Genomic DNA, 21,879 nt, shown 5'->3' on the forward strand with positions numbered 1-21,879 from the left:
GTTCATGTGCTATAACAACCATGAGTTCATGCTTTGACCAAACAACGTATAGATTATAGCACAATAGGTCGAATTGGTCATTTAAATGGTTTCCAGCAGGATTTTTTGTTGTTGACTTTAAGCATTATTATCACATTTGGGTACTTGAACTAGAACCAATTAAACATGCTGCAACACTTATCCTTAAAATAATGACTGCTACACTCAACTTAAGCAAAACTCCTTAACAACAACAACAACAAAAAGTAAATCTACAGAACTATGTATGAGCAATATATCGAGAGAGAAAAAGAAGAAGGATGTCATGAAAAGTTTAACTTTTCAGTATTGCCAACGGCGGCTGTTATTTTTTAATCACACAAATTAGTCTTGTGTTGAATGAGACATCGTTTAGTGTTAAGTCTCCATTTCTTCGTCGTGCAGATCACAACAGAAATGCGTCTTCCCTTGCTGTCTACAGATTGACCGGTTATATATGATAACATCTTGATTTTGATCGAAACCTTTTCTATATTAAGATCGAACCAGGTGTTTATAAAAATCTCACAGCGCATAGGTATAAAGACGATTTTAATATTGATGCAGGGTATTCAAAATGAAAATTGATTACTGTTTAATATCGTACGCTAATTATTTTATAGACAAATTTTACTCATGATAAAAAAAAGTTGACGAATTCTGAAATAAACTTTCACGGTGAGTAGTTCTTTAATAAATTTTTGCATTATTTTATTTTATGTTATTTGATCTACATTGGTCATTATCGTAATACTATGTTTACTGTTAGATTTTGTCAAATTAAGGTTAATAAGATTTGTTTATCGAATGTTATATCAGAAGTGTTTTAATCTTTTGCCGATGAACATGTATCATTACAAAGCGCGTTGAACGTTTACAGTTTGTAAAAGACTATATTGAAAAAGAGTATCATTCATTATGTGAACAGATTTGAGCTGCGTTCAGTATCAGTATTGATCTGAGTAATGTCGGAAGGAAAATCGTTATTTGATGTTCGCATTTAAAAAAAATATCTCCGATAAATTCAAATCAGTAACGTACAAAATTACAACAATACCTTATAAATATGAATGAATGTTAAACAGAAAACAATGCAAATTTAAGTATTTGGTCACACAAAGAGTCAAATACAGTATAAACGCCTTCACATATTGAGCTGAATTTTGAGTATGGATGTCTACTATATGATACGTTACAGATCGATATAACGTTTGATTCCATTCCGCTGACTTTTACAAAATTATTGGCTTCGGACCTTGAAACGTTTGTGGAAAAAGCAGGTATAAAGACTTTTTTCTGATCGCCTTCAACTATTGTGCTTATTCTTAGTATGTAAGTCTCCTATGATGAGTAGAAGATCAATTTTTTGTTTAAAATCCGATCTGCTCATTTTTGTCAAAATTGCATCCATTTTTTTTTTCTCGAGCAGGTCTATTCGTGTCGTTCTGAAAATTATATCGAAAATTTAAAAAAAGGCATTTATCAAATGGCAAAATCAAAAGCTCGAATATATCAAACGTCTGGAAAACATATTCCTGACTTGGTACAGTCATTTTCTTATGTAGAAAATTGTGTATTAAACTAGTTTTATAACTAGCTTTATTATATGACAGTCGCATCAAATCCACTATGTTGACCACAATGTGGGAGCAAAACAAACAAGCATACACAGGCAAATTTTTCACGTGAGATTCACCTCAAACGAGCTTATACATGAAACTCACGTGAAATTTTTCATGTGAAACTCACGTTAAATTTACGTGAATTTCACGTGAATCGAGCTTTCACGTGATATTCACGTGAAATTTTTTTACATGAAATTAACGTGAATCGAGTTTTCACGTGAAATTCACGTTAAATTTTTCACGTGAAATTAATGTGAATCGAGCTTTCACATAATTTTTTTTAAATGAAATTAAGGTGAATTGAGTCTCAATCACACAAATTTCACAGTATTTGAGCATATTTTAGATAAGTAAATACTAATCTAGTACACATTCTATTTTGATATATATAAATATTCTTATTGGTCTTGAGGATGTATTCATACTTCCATTCTATTTTACTTTCTCTTTGTATCTTAAATTTCTTGGTCCTAAACAATACAAATAATATTTATTCATCAACTCCAACTCACAATATCTTCAATGCAGCAGATAAGATGCAATAAAACCAAGAAGGCAAGCAAATATCTAGGGCATCATAGTTCACTCCTAGAACATTTTTTGTTGTATTCAAGTCTCAATTTTTTTTAATTTGATGTATGGAAGGTGATTCATTTATAGAAGATGTATGCACTGATGTACATTTCATTTTTATTATGTATGTATAAGTCTTTTTGTGTTCATCAGTTTTGAGACATTCCAATCACATTATGCAAAAGTCTTACTTGCAAAAGATGCCAATTCTTCTTATGAGAGTTTTGAAGAAAAAAGGTAGTTCACCCTGCCACATACTCATGTACTCTGGTCAATTAAACAGATCATGACATATTGTTTAGACACCTGTCTATTGTTGAGGACTGTATGTTAGCACCTTAATGCCTTTCAGATGTTTTTGTTGTTGTGTTAATGTCTGATTGATTTATACCTCATATCTCATTGTATTAATAAACTGAAATAGAAAGTTCTGTGAAATATATTTGATATACCATATTGAAAGTCTTGCTGTTATTTACAACCATTTCCTTCTTATTTCATATATGGTTTTCATTTTAACACTGATCTTAAGGCTAAGTCAAAAAGAAAATAAATGTTGACAAACAACAGGCATATGCCATTAAAAGATCTCAAAGTTTGGCTGCACAATAAGCTAAACATTCCTGTTATTTAACATATTTTATATAAAATTCATTTTAAAACAAGCATTTTCCATTTTTAGACAGTAACTGCCATGTTGACACAATAATTTGAATTTGAATTGTATTATATGCTGAAAGTACTTGTGGCTGAAAAAAAATATACACAATATTTAATTCCAGGTGTTTAGATTTCTAGAATGCACCACTCCAATATCATGACTACATGTTAGTAATGTTTAAGTGTTCTCTCCTGCATGTAATTGCTACATGTATTTGTACACAAGGCTTCCTTCATACATTTGCACTTATCCTTCTAAGATGTTGCTTCAATGATAAAATCCTGTAGTTGCATAATCAGCCATAAACTCTTGGAATACATTTGCTGTAATAAAAAAAAAAACCAGCATATATTATTTTGTAAAATATACATCAAATTAATTAAATATTGCCTTACCATTCAAGCAAAAATGATAACATCAATTTAATATTCAAACTTACCGGGTACATATATATATATACTTTTATAAATTGTGACTTGGATGGAAAGTTGTCTCATTGGCACTCATACCACATCTTCTTATATCTATGTATATAATCATACATGTATATTGTGTGTCGGATTAACTGGAGTGGAATATTAATAGTTGTTGTTTGTTGCTGCACTACTTTTTGATTACCTCTGCTATGGAGGTTGTGGAGGTTTATAATGGTTGAAATTTGCCATGAAACCTGGAATTTGTAAACATTACAGATGAACATCAAAATGCTCTGATCATTCTGATGATATAAACCTATTTAATATTAATTTCATAAAATTCTGGCAAGAATTGTACACAAGAGCCCTAACAATGCAATTTTCCAAATAATTAATGTTTCCAAGGGGCATAACTTTTTTAAAAATGATTGATTGGCACTGACTTTAAAACTTGTCAGACATTGTTGATATAACCTATCAAAATAAGTTTCCTAAAAATTCGACAAGAATTGTACAAGACATGCAAGTGAGAGCGCTTATAAGGCCAAAGGGATAGACGGACTCCAGGTATTTTTATGTCCCCACTGTTTTATGGTGCTTGTCCTCAAGATATAAGAATAATTATAAGTTTACGATAAGTATCAAATAAACTTAACATTACCAATGATTCATGAAAATATACTGTCAAGCAAATATTAAGGTCAAGTTCAGATAAACCAAGCCAGACAGACATGTGCACCTTACAACATGTACAATTATTGCATACACCAAACTAGAGGCTCCAAGGAGCCTGTGTCTCTCACCTGATATTTTTATTTACAATTGATGCATGAAATAATGCAACCGTTATACTTTTGCTTTAGTTTCAGAGAAATAAGTAAAAAACTGCATTTTCCCTCTATGTTCTATTTTTAGCCATATCTGCCATGTTTTTAAAAACTAGATACCCTAATGATGATTGTGGCCAAATTTGGTTTATTTGTCTCTGTTGTTTCAGGAGAAGACTTTTGTAAATTAAAAAATTTTACGAAAAATTGTTAAATTTGACTTTAAAGGGCAATAACTCCTTATCAGGTTAATTGACCATTTTCGTCATGATGACTTATTTGTAGATCTTACTTTGCTGAACATTATTGCTATTTACAGTTTATCTCTATCTATAATAATATTCAAGATAATAACCAAAAATGTGGATTGTGTCCATGCATGGACACAGATGATGCCCCCACTTGCATATCATAAAAGATATAAAGGGACATAACTGAAGAACGGTAAAAGTGACGCTAACTAAATTTGTACTTGATCTGAGTTTTGTGGTAATAAGCATTGTGTAAACGGAAAATTCAGCAATTTTTATGTTTATAAAGGGGCATAACTAAAGAACGGTAAAAGTGACACCACCCAATATCAAACCTGATCTGTATTATGTGGTAATAAGCATTGTGTTTAAGTCTCATAACATTTGGTTGAGGCAAACTTAAGTTAGAGAACGGAAACAAATTAAACTGAGTTTTGTGGTAAAAAGCATTATATATACATTTCATTACATTAATGTAAGACAAACTCAAGTTAGGGGACGACCATTTGATATTCGGGGGGGGGGGGGGGGGGAGGGGGGGGGGGGGGCAGTAGGAGTTTTAAAATAAATAACTCAGCCTTGATAATATATATATATATATATATATATATATATATAACAAAAATGAATGGTTTGTTCTGTGGTAGTTTGAAAATAAATAACCTGACTTACAATGTATTGAAAATAACTTGGCAGGTCTTTTAAGCCATTTTATAAATGCTATTTTGAAGTATGAGATGGCACCAGATTCTTCCAAAATTCGTTTTTTTTTTTATAAAACTTCCCAAATCTTTTATTAATATTATAAATATTAATGTATTTGAAATGTTTGAAAATGGGTTTCATTTCACTTGAGGTATATTGTCTCGTGAACATTTACCTCACTTTTATTACAGGGCCGTAACTACATTGAGGCAAATGCCTTATGTTGGAAATTTCAAAACAAAAGCTTGTCTTCATATCAAATTGTTTTCACGGCAAGTGTCTTGCAAGAAGCAAGTTCTGTTCACCCTCTGACGTAGCCCCTGGTTTTTGAGATCCATTTTTCTCATTTATTTTCATTTTTCATTGTTGATTGTCTATAATGTTTGTCGTTTTGTGTTTTAACTGTTCCCGGATTTGTCTTTTGTTCATTGATTGCCCTTCTTTATGACTAATCTCTTAGTGTTGCATTCTATTTGTAATTTAGTAATTATCTTTTAATCTTTGAGTTTTATTATATTTAAGGACCTTTTGTCTATTACAAACTACTTTAAATTGTATCCCAGTTAGGAACTACATCAAGTTGTAATTGAAATGTGTTATAAAAACTGACTTGACATAGTTATATCAATGATAATCAGCCCCCTCTTAACTTAATTTGAAAAAAACATAATTGACAGGTATAAAAGGTTTTTCTGCAAACTGAAACATTTTTTGCTTTGTCCTACATATTGGTCTTTTGATGTTGTCCCTAAAAACTAAAAGTATTACACTAAATCTATATATTTTGCTTTGTGACCAGAATATTGTCAAACAAGAGGCTGTCAGAGAGACAGCAAACCGGATTTTCCTGCAGACGTCGAACCCTGAACAGCTGAGCAAGTATGGACACTACATTTAAACTTAAACCAGCTCTGAATATGGATTGTGATTGAATATTTGACAAATCATAGGTTTGTGACACAAAATGAATGTAGTCAAAGAACTGATATATTTGAAATTGGACATTTAAATACCTATGATGGTCCAATATCCAAAATCTAAGTACATATTAGAATCAGGTTAATTTTATCCATAATATTTTCTGTGCAAATGGAAATAACTCAAACTGGATAAATAGTTCTCTAAAATAAGATATGATGCAATTTTTCAAATTATAATCAATAATATAATAACAACAACCAGTGATGACTACGGTAAGTTCTCTAAAATTAGATATGATTTAACACTCAAACATTGTTAGAATCAGCATATCAAAGAACCAAAGAATTCAATTTTTGATGAAATTAAACAAAAGTTTAATTTAGGACCCTTTGGACCTCAATGTGGTATTATCTTATTAATAATGAAAAGCTCCACCGTTTACAAGTTCTTAAACAGGAGGAGGGTGGGGGTGACCCAAAGGGACTCGCCTTATACCCCCATGGATTTCATTTGATTTGTTTTATTGTCCCATACAAGAATATATATGGTTTCGGGTTTGGGATCTTGACCATTTACAAGTTTTCAAAAAGAAGGGGGGTGGGGGTTACCCCAGGGGACTTCCCCTCAATTTCATTTGATTTGTTTTATTGTCCCATACAAGAATATATATGGACGAGGGGTGGGTGGGGTGACCCCAGGGGACAAGTTATCAAAAAGAAGGGGGGTGGGGGTTACCCCATGGACTTTCCCTATATTTCATTTGATTTGTTTTATTGTCCCATACAAGAATATATATGGACTAGGGGTGGGGATCTCGACCGTTTACAAGTTCTCAAACAGGAGGGGGTGGGTTGACCCCAGGGGACTGGCCTTTTATTTCATTTGATTTGTTTTATTGTCTCATACAAGAATATATATGGTTTCGGGGTGGGGATCTTGACAGTTTACAAGTTTTCAAAACAAAGGGGGGGGGGGGGGGGTGGACGCCGACGACGACAACGTGATACCAATATACGATTTTTAATTTTTGCGATCGTATAAAAACCTAAACTTTTTTTCAAGCAGTCGCTGAACCATTAAAATGTGATCTAACATGGCCAACCAACATATGAAGGACAGAAACATTGTAACAAAAGGCATCTGTATACAGTTTATGAAACATCCAAGTCTACTACCCTATGAAATATACATTGTAAAGCTTAATAATACAAATAGTAAAACCCAGCAGCCACTAACATATGCATGGACTTCCCTTTTTTGAAATTGCCTTGGAATTCAGTATTTTCTTTATTGTAATACCATTTGGACTATTAATACTGTAACAAATATACATACCAGTTACATGTACATGTACTGTAGCTATAGGACCTCCTCTACGTCTTATCCCATCATTAATCATATTAATTTCATTGAAACATATGATGTGTATTACTTCCATTCCACTGACATCTGAGGAGCTAATTCTGAAAATTTAAATTCCTGTGATTATCATGTAAAACACCTGAACCTGATGCACTGCTTTCCGATAAAATAATTTGGCAATACAGTTCTCTCTTGGTCATGTTGGTGAATATTTCAAAAAAAATATTTAACAAGAGAGAAAATAAGTGTCAGATTTTAAAAAAAATTATATTACCAATACTGGTAATTAGAACGTCACTAGTTTTCTGATTTGAATTGACATTTATTGTTGCTCATTTTTACAGGATCTTTTACAGTTGACACTACAGTATGGTTTTGTTTATTGTTGAAGATCATACAGTGACCTAAAATTTTTTACATCCCCTTCATTTTGACTGGCAGAAAGTTTTCTCATTGGCAATCCTACCCATCTCCTTATTTTTAAAATACTAAATATTTTCAATCTGTGACAATAAAATTTTATTGATTTAATATAAAGGTATTCTGATCAACACTATGAGGCAATGTTCAAAACACTCTGTCATTGTCAGCGATCAAATTTATGTTAACTCCAATGGCAATGTATTTGTGCAAGACTCAAAACTAAGTACATGATGTACCACAATCTGAATTCATACATATACAATGTACTTAATAAATCAGTGAGACATAAAATTGGTAAGGGTTCCACGGAACCCAGTGTCTTGCCTACTTTTGCTGTTAATCGCAGGCTCAACGAAAATGAGATGAGGAAAAAATTTAATAAAAATATTCCTCTCGATACAATTTTTTTATTGTAAGAAGCTTCTGTCCAAGTTTGGTAAAAATCCAGGATAGTTTATGAATCTAATAAATGTTTTAAAAAATTTAACTGCAGACTGTATGTAATGTGAACTGGAAGAAAAACTAAGTCCATTTATAAGTAAAATTGGAAAAAAACAAGTACAAAATTTTAATAAAAATTTCCTTCTAGATACTAGCTTTTGATCATAAACAAACTTCTGTCCATGTTTGGTACAAATCCAGGATAGTTTAAGAAAGTTATTAAAATTTTAAAAACTTTAACCACAGAGTGAATGTTATGTTTCCTGGCAGAAAAACTAAGTCCATTTAAAAGTAAAATATGGAAAAACAGGATTTTTTTTAAAAATTTACTTCTTGATACTATCTTATGATCATGAACAAGCTTCTGTCCAAGTTTGGTAGAAATCCAGGATAGTTTGACAAAGTTATTAAAATTTTTAAAACTTTAACCACAGAGTGAATGTAATGTTTCCTGGCAAAAAAACAAAGTCCATTTATAAGTAAAATACGGAAAAACAGGAATTTTTTTTTTTAAATTTACTTCTGGATATGTAGGATCGCTATGTCTCGCTTTTTCGACAAAAGGTCGAATGGCTCGACAAAAATGTAGGTCAAAAAGATATCATGCTGCAGGATAGATAGTCTGACCAGTAATAAAGCCACACAACACTGTGTGACAACAGTGAAATATAAGTCCCCCATAGATGCACATACAATTATTGTAGGTCTTTTGTATATACAATGTATACCTTTAAGGTTACTTAGAATTGGCTGTCGACATACATGTACACATGCCAGTACTGTCAGGCATGTTCAGAGTCATTGGACGCTAGGTTACTCCAGTCCATTATCAGTCGCTATCAATAGTCAACTCCTCTGTCCATTTGTTGTAATACAATGTACTGCTGAAAAGGGGGAAAACAGTGCTTTATTAACAGCATGTGGATGCAAGACTATAAAAAGTATTCAAAGAGTTTTGCAAACAATTAGCTTATATATTTATTGTTTACTAATATTAAACACGTATTATCAAATATCAAAAAGCAATGGATTGAAGTTGTTATTAACATCATTAAGAACAATAAAGAAAAATTAAAGTTAAATTTTTTGCCCTTTGGACCTTTAACACTGTTTAATTTATGCATGGGTTCAAAATAGTGCAAGTCTGAGGTCCGGGACCTGTCTTTTCTAGGACATGTAGGAGGGGACTTATTTTTAAATTACAAGTCATGGACCTACCATTCTTCATACAGATCGGATGCTTTAAACATGACCCCTGCCTTTATGAAGACAAATTTGAAAACCAGACCCAAAATTAAAAATCCAAATACACGGTTAGATTCTGCATATAAAAAAAATCAATAATTCAATTTTTGATGGAATCCAACAAAGTTTAAGTTTTGACAATTTAGATCACAATGTGGACCAATTAACAGTCAGGGCCCGGTTGTTCTGAAATAACTGATTTATGAATCACTCATTTAAGTACAAAAATGTTATAAATAAGAAATTTTGTCAATTTGTAGTTTTACCAACATTTTAAACATACAGTTTTAGTTTATATCTAATTATTAGTAAAATTGAAATAAATGAACTTTCCTTTCTTAACAGATAATAAAATTTTACTGTTCACCATCAAAATTTCACTGTTCGGGGGTGTTGAAATTAGGGGGGGGGGGGGGGTAATTAAAATAATAATACTTAAAGAAGTGATTTTTTAAAATAAATAGAGGTATGATACTTAAACAAGTGATCTTCATGTCAATATCCCAGATTCAGTACAAGGTTATCACTTGACATGACTGGACAGTCTATAAACACAGATGTTGGTTCTGGTAATTTGAGCAACATAATACACCCATGTATTATACATTTAAAGCTACAATAAAATGAAATCACTTAGTCTAGTGATTTATTTGTACATGTACAACTTAAATTGGTGATTATTGAAGAATGGCAACTCTTACTTCCAACATCTGTGGACATAATGTCATTTGAATCAGTGATTTAGAAAATCACTCATTAAAGTAAGTCCCCTGACTGATTAAAAACAGATCCAAATATTCAAACTCTAAAATACAAGATAAGTTTAATTCAGCATATTAAAGTACCCGAAAAATTCAAGACTTAGCATTAAACTTCTTTGAGATTGGTCAAGAAATAGGTAACTTGTACAGTGTATTAGAAAAGTATTGTTTAGGCCCCTTAGGCCAGGGCTTTTTTATTTGTTGGTTTACGGATCCGCCGACCCTATTTTTCTGATTTGCAGAATAAAAGTAAAATTGACATTTCATGCTTTTTATTCCCGCTGACCTTTACAAAAACCTTAAAACCTTATCCCTGAAATATAAATACAAATTTTCTTGTTTATGAAATGCATCAAACACTAACAGAAGTGATAACACTGTGTCGTATCTAAAAATAGACAAGTCAATCATAATTGACCTTAAAATGTTGTTTGCGCAAATAATTTTGCGGCGGAGCGAAACCTGTGTTTAAAACCAATTACAATAAGTTTGTTTCCCTTTTTTTTCATAAATCTGTAAGATGTATCATCTCATAGATGAAATGGACCTGTCTAAATGTGGAAGATTTCAAGTTAAATTATAGATATTCACAAACAATTTGGAATTTTCTTGTTTCATAGACAATAAAAAAAACCCGTCCATTTGGATATCAAAAATGGGAATGCATGACAACTCATGAATCTGATATCTTCATCTTTCCAGTGGACAAGTCTGTTACGTTTTTGACAAGAATGGTAAAGCTTATTTTCGTACGATGTGTTTGCAATTTTCATGTATTAGTTTTCGTGCTTGAAGACCATTATTCACCAATAGAAAATGAAAGGATATGGAGTAAATGTACATGGGACAAAATCGCACACAATACATGTACATGGAAATCATAGAAAATTATCAATGAACAGGGCTTTTATTCCTGTTCTTCATTTTGACAGTTGATGTAGGGTCTTCCTGAAATTGGTGGATCTGTTTTTTCTTGTTCATGAAATAACGATTTAATTTGTCTATGTCCTTGGACATAACCCACCTTTTTGGAAATTGCATGACCTTGGACATAACCCCCCTATTTGGAAATTGTATGACGATGGCATGCATTTTATCCTGCAATCAGCTAACTAATGTACAAATAACAGGTACATAAATAAATTTTTGCTTTATTTGTACTTGTACAAATAAAGTCTCCTGTTACCCCGCTTCCATGTTGAGCAAGCGGTAATGTGGATATTTCTTTTTGCGTACCAGTTCATTTTGGGGTCCTCTTCGCGGTCCGCGTTCAAACGATGTCGATTTCTTTGAATAATTAGAGACAATGATTTAGATTTTAACAACTAAAGTTTCAAGTTTTGGGTGTAAATTTCAGGATAAAAACTATATGTACATTGTCGGAAAATATAAAATTTATTTGTACTCGCTACGAAACAGGAGAAAAGCTTGGCGAGCCTCGCTTTTCGTCCTGTTTCTAAAGCCTATACAAACAAATTATATATTTTCCGACAATGTACATATATTGTATATTTATGTTTATAACAGCTGAGCAATAATAGTTCATGGAACTAGAATTTAAGCGATGACAAGATAGCAAACCAAACATTTTGTTAGTAAGGTGAAATATATTTTTTCTGTCTTGAAAGATATTTTTTTCTTTTTATTCTCGACCAACCGACTCGACTTTTTCATGTGTAAAATGTGCAAACCAACAAATTAAAAAACCCTGGCCTTACCATGCTAACTCCTGAATGGTTAAGGCCATAACCCTCCAAAATCAATCCCAACCTTCCTTTTTTTGGTATGAACCTTGAGGTTCAATTTCATAGAGATCCATAGAAACGTATGGGATTTGCTCATAATTGAAGACCGTACCGTGACCTGTAGTTATTTACTTTTATGTCATTTGATCTCGGATGGAGAGTTGTCTAATTGGCAATTATACCACATCTTCTAATTTTTATATTATATTCAAATTAATGTACATGTATGGAAACCAGAAAATCCTTGTTTTTGGGCCCTAAATTCATTATTGTATATGCAACTTGTCATGGTAAAACTATACAACAATCATGATTCATGACAATAACCAAATCAATATTTCCAAGTATATCAAACAAAGAAAGTGAAAAACAGATTATTTGCCTGAATGTTATAAGTCCAAGGACCATAGCTATGCAAAGAAAAACATCTCAACAGAATAAATATTGAACTTGATCTGTAAATTTGTCATGGTAAAACTATATACAATGTATAAATATCATATCAATATTTTCAAGCATTACTTAAAGTCCCCTTGGCTTTGCTGGTAGGGGACTAATAAACATTTTAATATTTGTTATCATGGTTTTATCTATTTCAATCGTGCATGTATGTTTTTCAATTTTCAGAAATAATTGTTTTTTCAAAAGTTCCATGTAAATTCTCAAAGTATAACCTGTGACGAAAAGTTGGTTATACAACTTCAACTAAAGTGTGTATCCTTGTGTTTGTGCTGTGTTATTGAGTGTATTAGTTTCAGGTCGTGCCTTTCACTCGTACACAGTGTCACTGATTACAGTGTTACAGGATTACCCTAGAAAAGAACTGGTAGCGTGATTGAGGGAATCCTGGTGTAGTCTGAACGAAGTCTTGCCAGTGAACATAAACACAAAGTTGGTTAAAAGTTCAATACTCATTACTGAATTATTCAAAATCCAAAGTAACAGTAATATAAGTTTACAACATCTAAACTGCAGGCTCAACAATACAGTGGCATAATCTTAAATCTCTGAATACATTTCTCTCGTACACAAAATCGTAACTCCTTCTCTACAGCTATTTCTCTCTTTTATACCTCTATTTGCCCTAGTAACCTGATTACAATATGGTTAAATGACTCTGAACAAAGAAATATTCAACCGGAGCTAGGGCTACACTTCCACAGGAGACCGGAGCTGAGGTCAATTCATAAAATCATACATTTTTTTTTCAAACCATGAGTTGGATGACGAAGATGGAATTTTTTCTTCGAGTTTTCTTGTTTTGTATCAACTTTTGAGTATACATGTGTGTGTCAGTCTCTAATGAGTGTTTATTTTAAACGGAGTTTTACAACTGTGAACTGATCATCAGGTCAAAAGTTGAAAAACATTCTCACTATTTCTGTTTATTTCTGCACTATTAAATCATTTATTTGAGTTACCTGTATTATTTTCGCGAGTATCTATGTGCTCATAGCTCATTGATTGTGTTTGTCTCGTTAAATAAACAGAAACAAGTACTTGTTCAACAAGTTGTTGTCAGTTGGCTACCGGCGTCTTCAAATTTGCATCATTCATCTGAATCTTTCAAGCGTTTTAAAAACCGATCTCCGGTCCCGGATATCGTCACGAAGAATAGTTATCCATGTGCAAATAGGTACATGCTGGTTTCCCCATTCAATAGACCACTATCCAATGTTTCTTATCATAATCAGCTTCCCGACTTTACTGACTCAATTCAGTTTTAAAATGATATTTACTGCTTAAAGTCCTGACTAAGTAAGACATATAAATGAACAAATAACAAATTCTTTTGTTTACAAGCATCCTTTACATAGGAGCACCCCTATAGTAGAGCATAAAGTTTAACCAGAAGTCCTAAACCTTAAAACTATTTGATATATTTTAATATAATATAAACTATATTGTTAGATATAATTTCAATGAAGTTATTTAATTTAGTTGAAGAATATATATGTTTAATCCAATTAACAGCCTGTCTAATTGGCAATCATACCTCACATTTATTACAGCTAAATAATATTAGAGACATTATTTAGTATATATGCTTCTGGTAATAATTTAATGTCAATCAATAATTTTCGATAACATACATAGCACATTAATGCATTTGCCTGGGACACTATATAGGACTTAAAATATGTTTATTATCTATAAATTTTAAAAGATAATAAAAAAAAATTGAAAATTATACAGCATTTTTAGGTGTAAAATTCCTGGTTTTACATGTTTCAAGACTGTAGTTTTTTTTTAATAAATAATATCAGATCTATCAAAGTTGTAAATTTAACCAACCATTCACTATAAATTAACAAATTATTTCAGACAATCCTTAATTATCTTCTTAAAACATACTTATTAATAAGCCAAATAAAAATATACATTGGTGGATCCAGAACTTTTCATAGGGTTGGTAGGGGGGGGGGGCACTAACTGACCTAAGGGGGGTGCCGCTCCAGTCATGCTTCAGTGATTTCCTATATAATCAACCAAATTTTTCCCACAAAAGGGGGGGAGGGGGATGCAGATCCCCCTGGATTCGCCTATGATATATGTGTGGTTCCACTCACCGTTACCCTAACTACCCTACTTTTTAGTCTTAATAATAGCCTACCCTAAAGATTTTTTTGTCATTTTTCATTAAGCACTGTTAAGTCAGAATGTTACTCCCATAGACTTAATGTAAAAAAAACACAACATAAAATTAAAATAAATCCCTACCTAGTTATTACTGAAATTATAAAATTAATATTTAGTTTAAAAATTTTCCCATTGATTGACAAACCCTGACAACTCATTAACTCAAAAGGAAAAATTGAGAAATCTTGATCATTATAAAAAGGTTTATAAATATTTTGAAGTGTACCAAAACATAAATTGCAATCCAGTTGATACACATGCAATCCCTGAGAGAAGATATTTTTTCTTTTTTCTTCCTTTTTTTAGACGAGGGAGTAGTTAGCATTTACTGCTTTTGTAATACTCATTAAATCAAACATTTTTCATATTTCTGAAAGCAAAGCAGTTTTAAAAATATACTGCACTTCCATGTATATACTTTGATAAACATTCAATTTTACATTTATTGACAACATTTGGCCCAATAAAATTCTTTTCAGCACACTTACATATTTTTATTCATATGTCCTATTGTCAAACTTATGTGTGGTTCAAAGCTAAAAATTGTACTTGACTTATAAGTTTGAGGAAAAGTTTAATACACAGCAAAAAAGGGAGATAACTCAGGTTTTGAAGTAACTGATATTCATTATCATTTTTTTTCTTTGCAATTATGGAAAGTAAAGGATCTTAATTACAGTAACAGGAATCTATTTCATAAGCTGGAGTTACCTCCCATATTTTATAAGAGAACAAAAATAAAGAAAACTTTCAATGTGCAAAAGAAATTAAGTTTACTGATAAATCAATATTAGCCCATCAATATAATCTAGGTACCTAGGAATTTGAAATCAAAGATACAAATTTTACCCTTATTGCTCTACTAGAGATAAATATAAACAGTGATAGGAAATACAACTCAAAACCAACACTGATCTTTTTGTAGTTGCATCTAATCCACTATCAAGGGAGATAATTCATGCGAAATAAAAAGATAAATATTAATCATTTGATGGTTATATGTCCTCCTTTTATGTAAATTATATTAAAGTGCTAGTAAAAATGTTCTCCTGAGTATGTTTTTAAAATGTTTATTGTGAAATTTTGTTAGAATTTGTGAATTTTTGTATTTCAAACAAATAAAATATCTATATTCTTATTCTAATTCTTCTTCAATAATTATTTTTACATTTTGGCGATTATGTCAAAATGGCAATAATTAGTGCACACACTTAATTATTTTAAACAGTGATTTTATCTTGTGCAAAACCAACCACGTAGGCACATTATATAAAACATTAGCCTCAGTCAGATCAAATGAATTTCACGTGAATTTCACGTTAGTCAGATCATGTGAATTTCACGTGAGTCAAATCATGTGAATTTCATGTGAGTGAGATCACGTGAATTTCACGTGAAAAAAAGTTTATGTGAAATAAACATAAATTTCACATGAGTTTCACGTTAACAAGTTCACGTTAAATTCACGTAAGTCAGATCATGTGAGTTTCACATGAATTTCATGTGAATTTCACGTGAAAACTGTTCACGTGAAATTCACATGAAAAATTCACGTGATATTCATGTGAGCAAAAATTCACGTGAAATTCATGTGAAACTCACGTGAATTTTATGTGACTTTCACGTGAAATGAGACTGACGTGAAATTCACGTGAACAAAATTTGCCTGTGTAATAGGTAAAATTGTCAACAATCGAGGTACAGCAGTCAACATTTTTCTATAATCCTAATTACCATAAAACAAATAACTATTTCAACAACAACAAAAACAAAAATGATATCTAGATACTCTGTAGACAAATTTCATAAGCAAAAATGAAAAACAATAATACCAAAAAAGACCCATTGCACAATAACACAATGGCGGGATGTATGAATACCGAGCCACAACAAAAGTACTTTACCAAAATTGGACTGAACAGTAAAGGTTATAAATATACAAGGACAAATAAAAACACTATTTCACGTTATTCAGATGATAATCAACGTCTGCTCCTCGTATTTTTCTTCAAGATCATCATGTATTTATAATAAAGTTGATACGAAATATTTATCAACAAGGTCTTAACATCTTCCGATGAATTTCCTCCGAAAAAAGACGATGTGTTCTTTGACATAATCCTGCTTCATCAACATTCTGCTCAGACACTAGTGCATTTGAGCTCAAACACACCAAGCAAACGGAAAACAACAGTCATATTTCTTACTTGGTACAGGCAATTCCTTATGTAGAAAGTGATGGAAAAAAACTGGTTTTATAGCCAGCTAAACCTCTTACTTATATGACAGTCGCATAGAACAACACATTCAAATCAGGACAAGGCATGACTAAACAGAAGCTCTAATTTAATTAATATTGTTATGATGTAGATTGTATATGAATATTTGTTGGTTTACATGCTTACTAATAAAACAATAGGTTTAAACTCATTCCAGGAACATCTATTTTGGATCGGGATAAAGAGACATTTAGATCAGAAGAGTCACAAGTAAGTTGGAAGTTTTCTATACCTGTAGAGTACCAATTTCTGTAAGAATCTCGCATTTTTTTCGCAGTAAAAACTTTTAACTTTTACTACTTTTGGAAATATTCTTTAAACTTGAAAAGGGATATTAAAAGTTAGGTCTAGGACCTGAATTTAACAAGTTACACTGCATTGAAGGGGATCATAAAAAATGGTTCTAAGATTAATTAACTTTTGTATTCCTTTGAAGGAAATTTTATTGTTTAAGTAAGCTATGCTATTACTTTATCCAAAAACGGTCAGTTTTTTTTTAAATCGAGGGTGTCATACAGTAATGATGTCATGTCGCCGCACGATTATCTTTCCACGTGGTGAAAGAACGAAAAGATTTAAATTTCCATGTCTTGATTGGATTCATAAAACCTAGTTTTTTATGACGATATAATAGCAGTATTCGTAATTACGAAACGCATCCAGTATCGCATACAATGCAAAGTGACAGTTACTGGTAACTGACGAAAACTGGTCCTCGACTCGTTCCTGTCCATTATTTTTAAGACAGTTTATAACTGGACTTAAAATTGTTTAATTTTGTTAATTTTTTGCGATAACTTTAAAATTACTTGTTCAAGAAATATATGTGATAAATTATTGCTATGTTTAAGGATAATACAGAACATAGTCGCAAGGGGAGTACGAGTTTAATTATTAACGGCTAATATTAACATCTCATATGATGTTATGTTATTAATGAACCGTATACTAATATTATAGGTAAGGATAAGCTTTTGGAGAATTACCTTCAAGCTTTGAAAGTACATTAAATTTTATAAGAGTTGAATTCGAAACGTAATTAGATATAGGAAGATGTGGTATGAGTGCAAATGAGACAACTCTCCATCCAAGTCACAATATATAAAAGTAAAACATTATAGATCAAGGTACGGTCTTCAACAAGGAGCCTAGGCTCACACCGAACAGCAAGCTATAAAGGACCCAAAAATGACTAGTGTAAAACCATTCAAACGGGAAAACCAACGGTCTAATCTATATAAAAAACGAGAAACGAGAAAGACTTATGAACCTCATAAACAGACGACAACCACTGAACATCAGATTCCTGACTTAGGACAGGTGCAAACAATTTCAGCGGGATTAAACGTTTTAATGGTACCAAACCTTCTCCCTTTTCTGAAACAGTAGTATAACATCACAACAAAGATAAATGTAATGCACATCTTTGAAAATCCGTAATGAATGTATCTGCTGGATGTTGTAAATAGTTTGATTGTTCATTGATAATAAATTCAATTGTCAATAATTATGCATGAAGGAAGGTCTTAGTGGAAGGAAATAACAACCGATACATTTTGCATCATTAAAGTTTAATTAGTTTCCGTAATGCGTCATTGTTAGGTTTAATTGTACATTTGTTTGAAATTTATTAATATCTGTGATGTGTGTTTACACACTGTTGGCTGCTGGATCCCAACTATTGTCATTTAACCACACAAACATATGATGTCTGTGTGGGTTTGTCAGACAAATGTGTCAATATGACAGGTTTTAAAGTGACATAAAAAATGATATTTAGCTAGCTATGAAAATAACGGTTTAACCCACTATTTTCTTCGGATAATGCTTTTATCAAGTCAGGAATATGACAGCTGTTTCACAGACGTTTCGTTGAATGACGAATTCGAACTTTTGTTTTTGTCAAGTTTAATGTACTATCCCTTTTTTAATTTACCATGGAATTTTTCCCTCATAACTCTTTTCAGCTGATTTTGTGTCAGGAGTACACCTCTGTTAATGAAGTTCATACAGTGTGAATATAGATGTGTATAACATCATTATTCAGATATGTAAACACTACAAATGAAGGGACAAATTCAAAAACGAAAGTCCTTCATAACATGGCAAAATCAAACGCTCAAAAACATCTAACGAATGGAAAACAACTTCATGTTTTTGACTTTGTACAGACAAGTCCTAATGCAGAATATTTCAGCTAAATAACGTTAAAAGAACAAATCAAACAATATTACACAATCGGTAACCCTTTTTATTTGATGATTTGCAGTATTTTGAACTTTTACATTCGGCAACTAAAAAGAAGTCGTCACCAGTAACACATTAAGGAAATTAGCATGAGAATGAAAGGAGTGTGCGCTTTACGTATTTTGGTGTTTGGTCGTGAAAGAAATATTTAGCTGAATATTTTCAGATATCATCAACATATGAATATAATAAGGTGTGGTATGATTTCCAGTGAGACAATTCTCCAACAGAGACCAAATGACATAAAAATCATCAATTAATGATATACGAAAGGCATTCAACAATGAGCAAAACTTATTAAGCATTTTGAGATGTAAAAAGTCCAGATTGAAAAAAGGATACAATGTGAGCGAAAAACAGAAATAAATAACGGCCTGATTTATGTATAAAACAGTTAACAAAACAATATATACGCACAGCAACAACCGACAAACCCTTACAATCTCTTGAAATGGGACAAGCACATGTCGAATTCATCGGAATAAACATGTTTGATTGCACCCACCCCCTTACATAGGACAATGGTGTAACAGCATAACATACGAATATACTGTATACAGTACTTGCAACCTTAGGCGTTACTGTTTTAGCGATCAATCAGCGGTCATCGATCAGTCACCGATCAGTCAAGTTCGCGTCAAACTCACGTCACCAATCCGTCAGACTTATAGTTAAAGTTTTTGACTGATCGGACGGATCGGACGGATAGGACCGATCGACCTTTCTGACGGATTGAACTCGACTACGTCACATGATAAACTAATACAAATTACGAAATCTTAGTTTCGTTTCATCTAATTAAAATGGCGACATGGAAAATACGAAACATTCAAGTACAAATGATCAACATCTTTTTTTATTAATTATTTAGCACAGTTTTAAGAATTTAAAAAGAAAAGAAATATGCATATAAATCTAAATCTAAATATTATTATTAAAGAATGGCCATTTTCGTTTTAATTTAGGTTATATTTTTTCAAACTGGACATTTCTAAAACGGTGTTGATCGCGATTTTCAGTGATTTTATTATTTTCCGAAAATGCTCTTGAAAATAAAATGAAATGATCATTTATTGCAAATTTCGATGTATTATTTTAAAATATTTTTAAGTATTGTATCCTTGTAATCTTAAAATTCTTTAAACAAACTTATCTCCAGGCCATTATAATATTTATTTACATTTTATTAAAAAATACTTATATAAAGGCATTTATAATGACTGATAGCAATTGACATTGCATTATTTCTGATATAAAAGAAGAAATATTTGTATTTTTTAGCAGTGCGAACATTACATTTAGAATCTTTTCCCTTAAATTCAACATGTTTTATGAAATACAACAAATCCTGAACCATAAAAAGTACAAAAAGCCATAGGCGTTCAATAATTTCCATAAAAAAAGGAAAATTATTGAATTCTTATTTAAAAAAAAAAAAAGTTTATGTATATTTATCCTTAAATTATTCATATCTTATATGAAAGTACTTATCTGAATGCATTACTTATGACTGATTGCAATTGACGTTGAATTATTTCTGATATAAAAGAAGAAATATTTGTATTTTTAAGCAACGCGAACACAAATTTAGTATCTTTTCCCTGAAATTCAGCATATTTTATGAAAAAAAATTTATCCTGATGTACAAAAAGAACAAAAATCAAATGACGGTTCATTATTTCTATCAAAATAAAGAAATTATTGCATTCTTATCTAACAAAAACAAAAGTTTATGCATATTTATCCTTCAATGATTCACATTTTATACAAAATTACTTATCTTAAGGCATTTATAATGACTGATTGCAATTGAAGTTGCATTATTTCTGATATAAAAGAAGAAATATTTGCATATTTAAGCAATGCGAACAAAAATTTAGTATCTTTTCCCTGATATTAAGCATATTTTATGAAAAAAAAACAATCATGATTTAAAAAATCTACCGAAATCAAATGGCGGTTCATAATTTCTATCAATATAAAGATATACTGCATTCGTATTCATCACAAAACAAAAGTTTAAGTATCATTCTCCTTACATTATCAAAATTCTTATAAAAAAAATCTTATTGGAGGACTTTGAAATAACTAGTTACAAATAACATTGCATTATTATTTATCAAAAGAAGAAAAATTGGTAATTTTAATCAATGCGAACAACCTTTTAGTATATTTTCTCAGATATTATTTTGATTTTATAAAAAACAACCAATCCTAAACCATAAAAAGTACAAAAAGCCATAGGAGGTCAATAATTTCCATTAAAATAGAGAAATAATTGAATTCTTATTTAACAAAAACAAAAGTTTATGTATATTTATCCTTAAATTATTCATATTTTATACAAAAGTACTTATCTGAATGCATTAACTATGACTGATTGCAATTGAAGTTGCATTATTTCTGATATTAAAGAAGTAATATTTGCATATTTCAGCATCGCGAACAAAAATCTAGTATCTTTTCCCTGAAATTCAGCATATTTTATGAAAAACAACCAATCCTGATGTACAAAATGTACCGAAATCAAATGACGGTTCATTATTTCTATCAAAATAAAGAAATTATTTAATTTGTATTCAACACAAAACAAAAGTTTAAGTAAAATTCTCCTCACATTATCAAAATTCTTACAAAAAAAATCTATGAAATAACAAGTTACAAATAACATTGCATTATTTTTTATCGAAAGAAGAAAAATTGGTAATTTTAAACAATGCAAACAACATTTTGGTATCT

General features: G+C 31.2%; 1 protein-coding gene and 1 long non-coding RNA gene across 3 annotated transcripts in view; one reads left to right on the forward strand and one right to left on the reverse strand.

Annotated features, from left to right (window-relative positions):
- The window catches only part of LOC127714486 (caspase-3-like), a 50,664-nt gene that overhangs the window by 7,529 nt on the left and 21,256 nt on the right, over nucleotides 1-21,879 (forward strand). The window contains exons 5-6 of the mRNA XM_052220543.1: nucleotides 642-696; nucleotides 17,051-17,103. Coding sequence (XP_052076503.1) covers nucleotides 642-696; nucleotides 17,051-17,103 — 108 coding nt within the window. The remainder of the gene's footprint in view (nucleotides 1-641; nucleotides 697-17,050; nucleotides 17,104-21,879) is intronic.
- On the reverse strand, nucleotides 2,855-14,159 carry LOC127714487 (uncharacterized). 2 transcript variants are annotated; one of them, XR_007987751.1, is made up of 4 exons: nucleotides 13,396-14,159; nucleotides 8,917-9,107; nucleotides 7,333-7,460; nucleotides 2,855-3,200 (listed from the first exon to the last, which is right to left on the reverse strand). It is a non-coding gene; the product is annotated as an uncharacterized LOC127714487 (long non-coding RNA). The 2 variants fall into 2 exon arrangements; XR_007987752.1 differs by having other exon boundaries at nucleotides 8,986-9,107; nucleotides 13,396-14,157.

The sequence above is a fragment of the Mytilus californianus genome, unplaced genomic scaffold, assembly GCF_021869535.1.
Source record: "Mytilus californianus isolate M0D057914Y unplaced genomic scaffold, xbMytCali1.0.p SCAF_9, whole genome shotgun sequence".
Taxonomy (NCBI): Eukaryota; Metazoa; Mollusca; class Bivalvia; order Mytilida; family Mytilidae; genus Mytilus; species Mytilus californianus.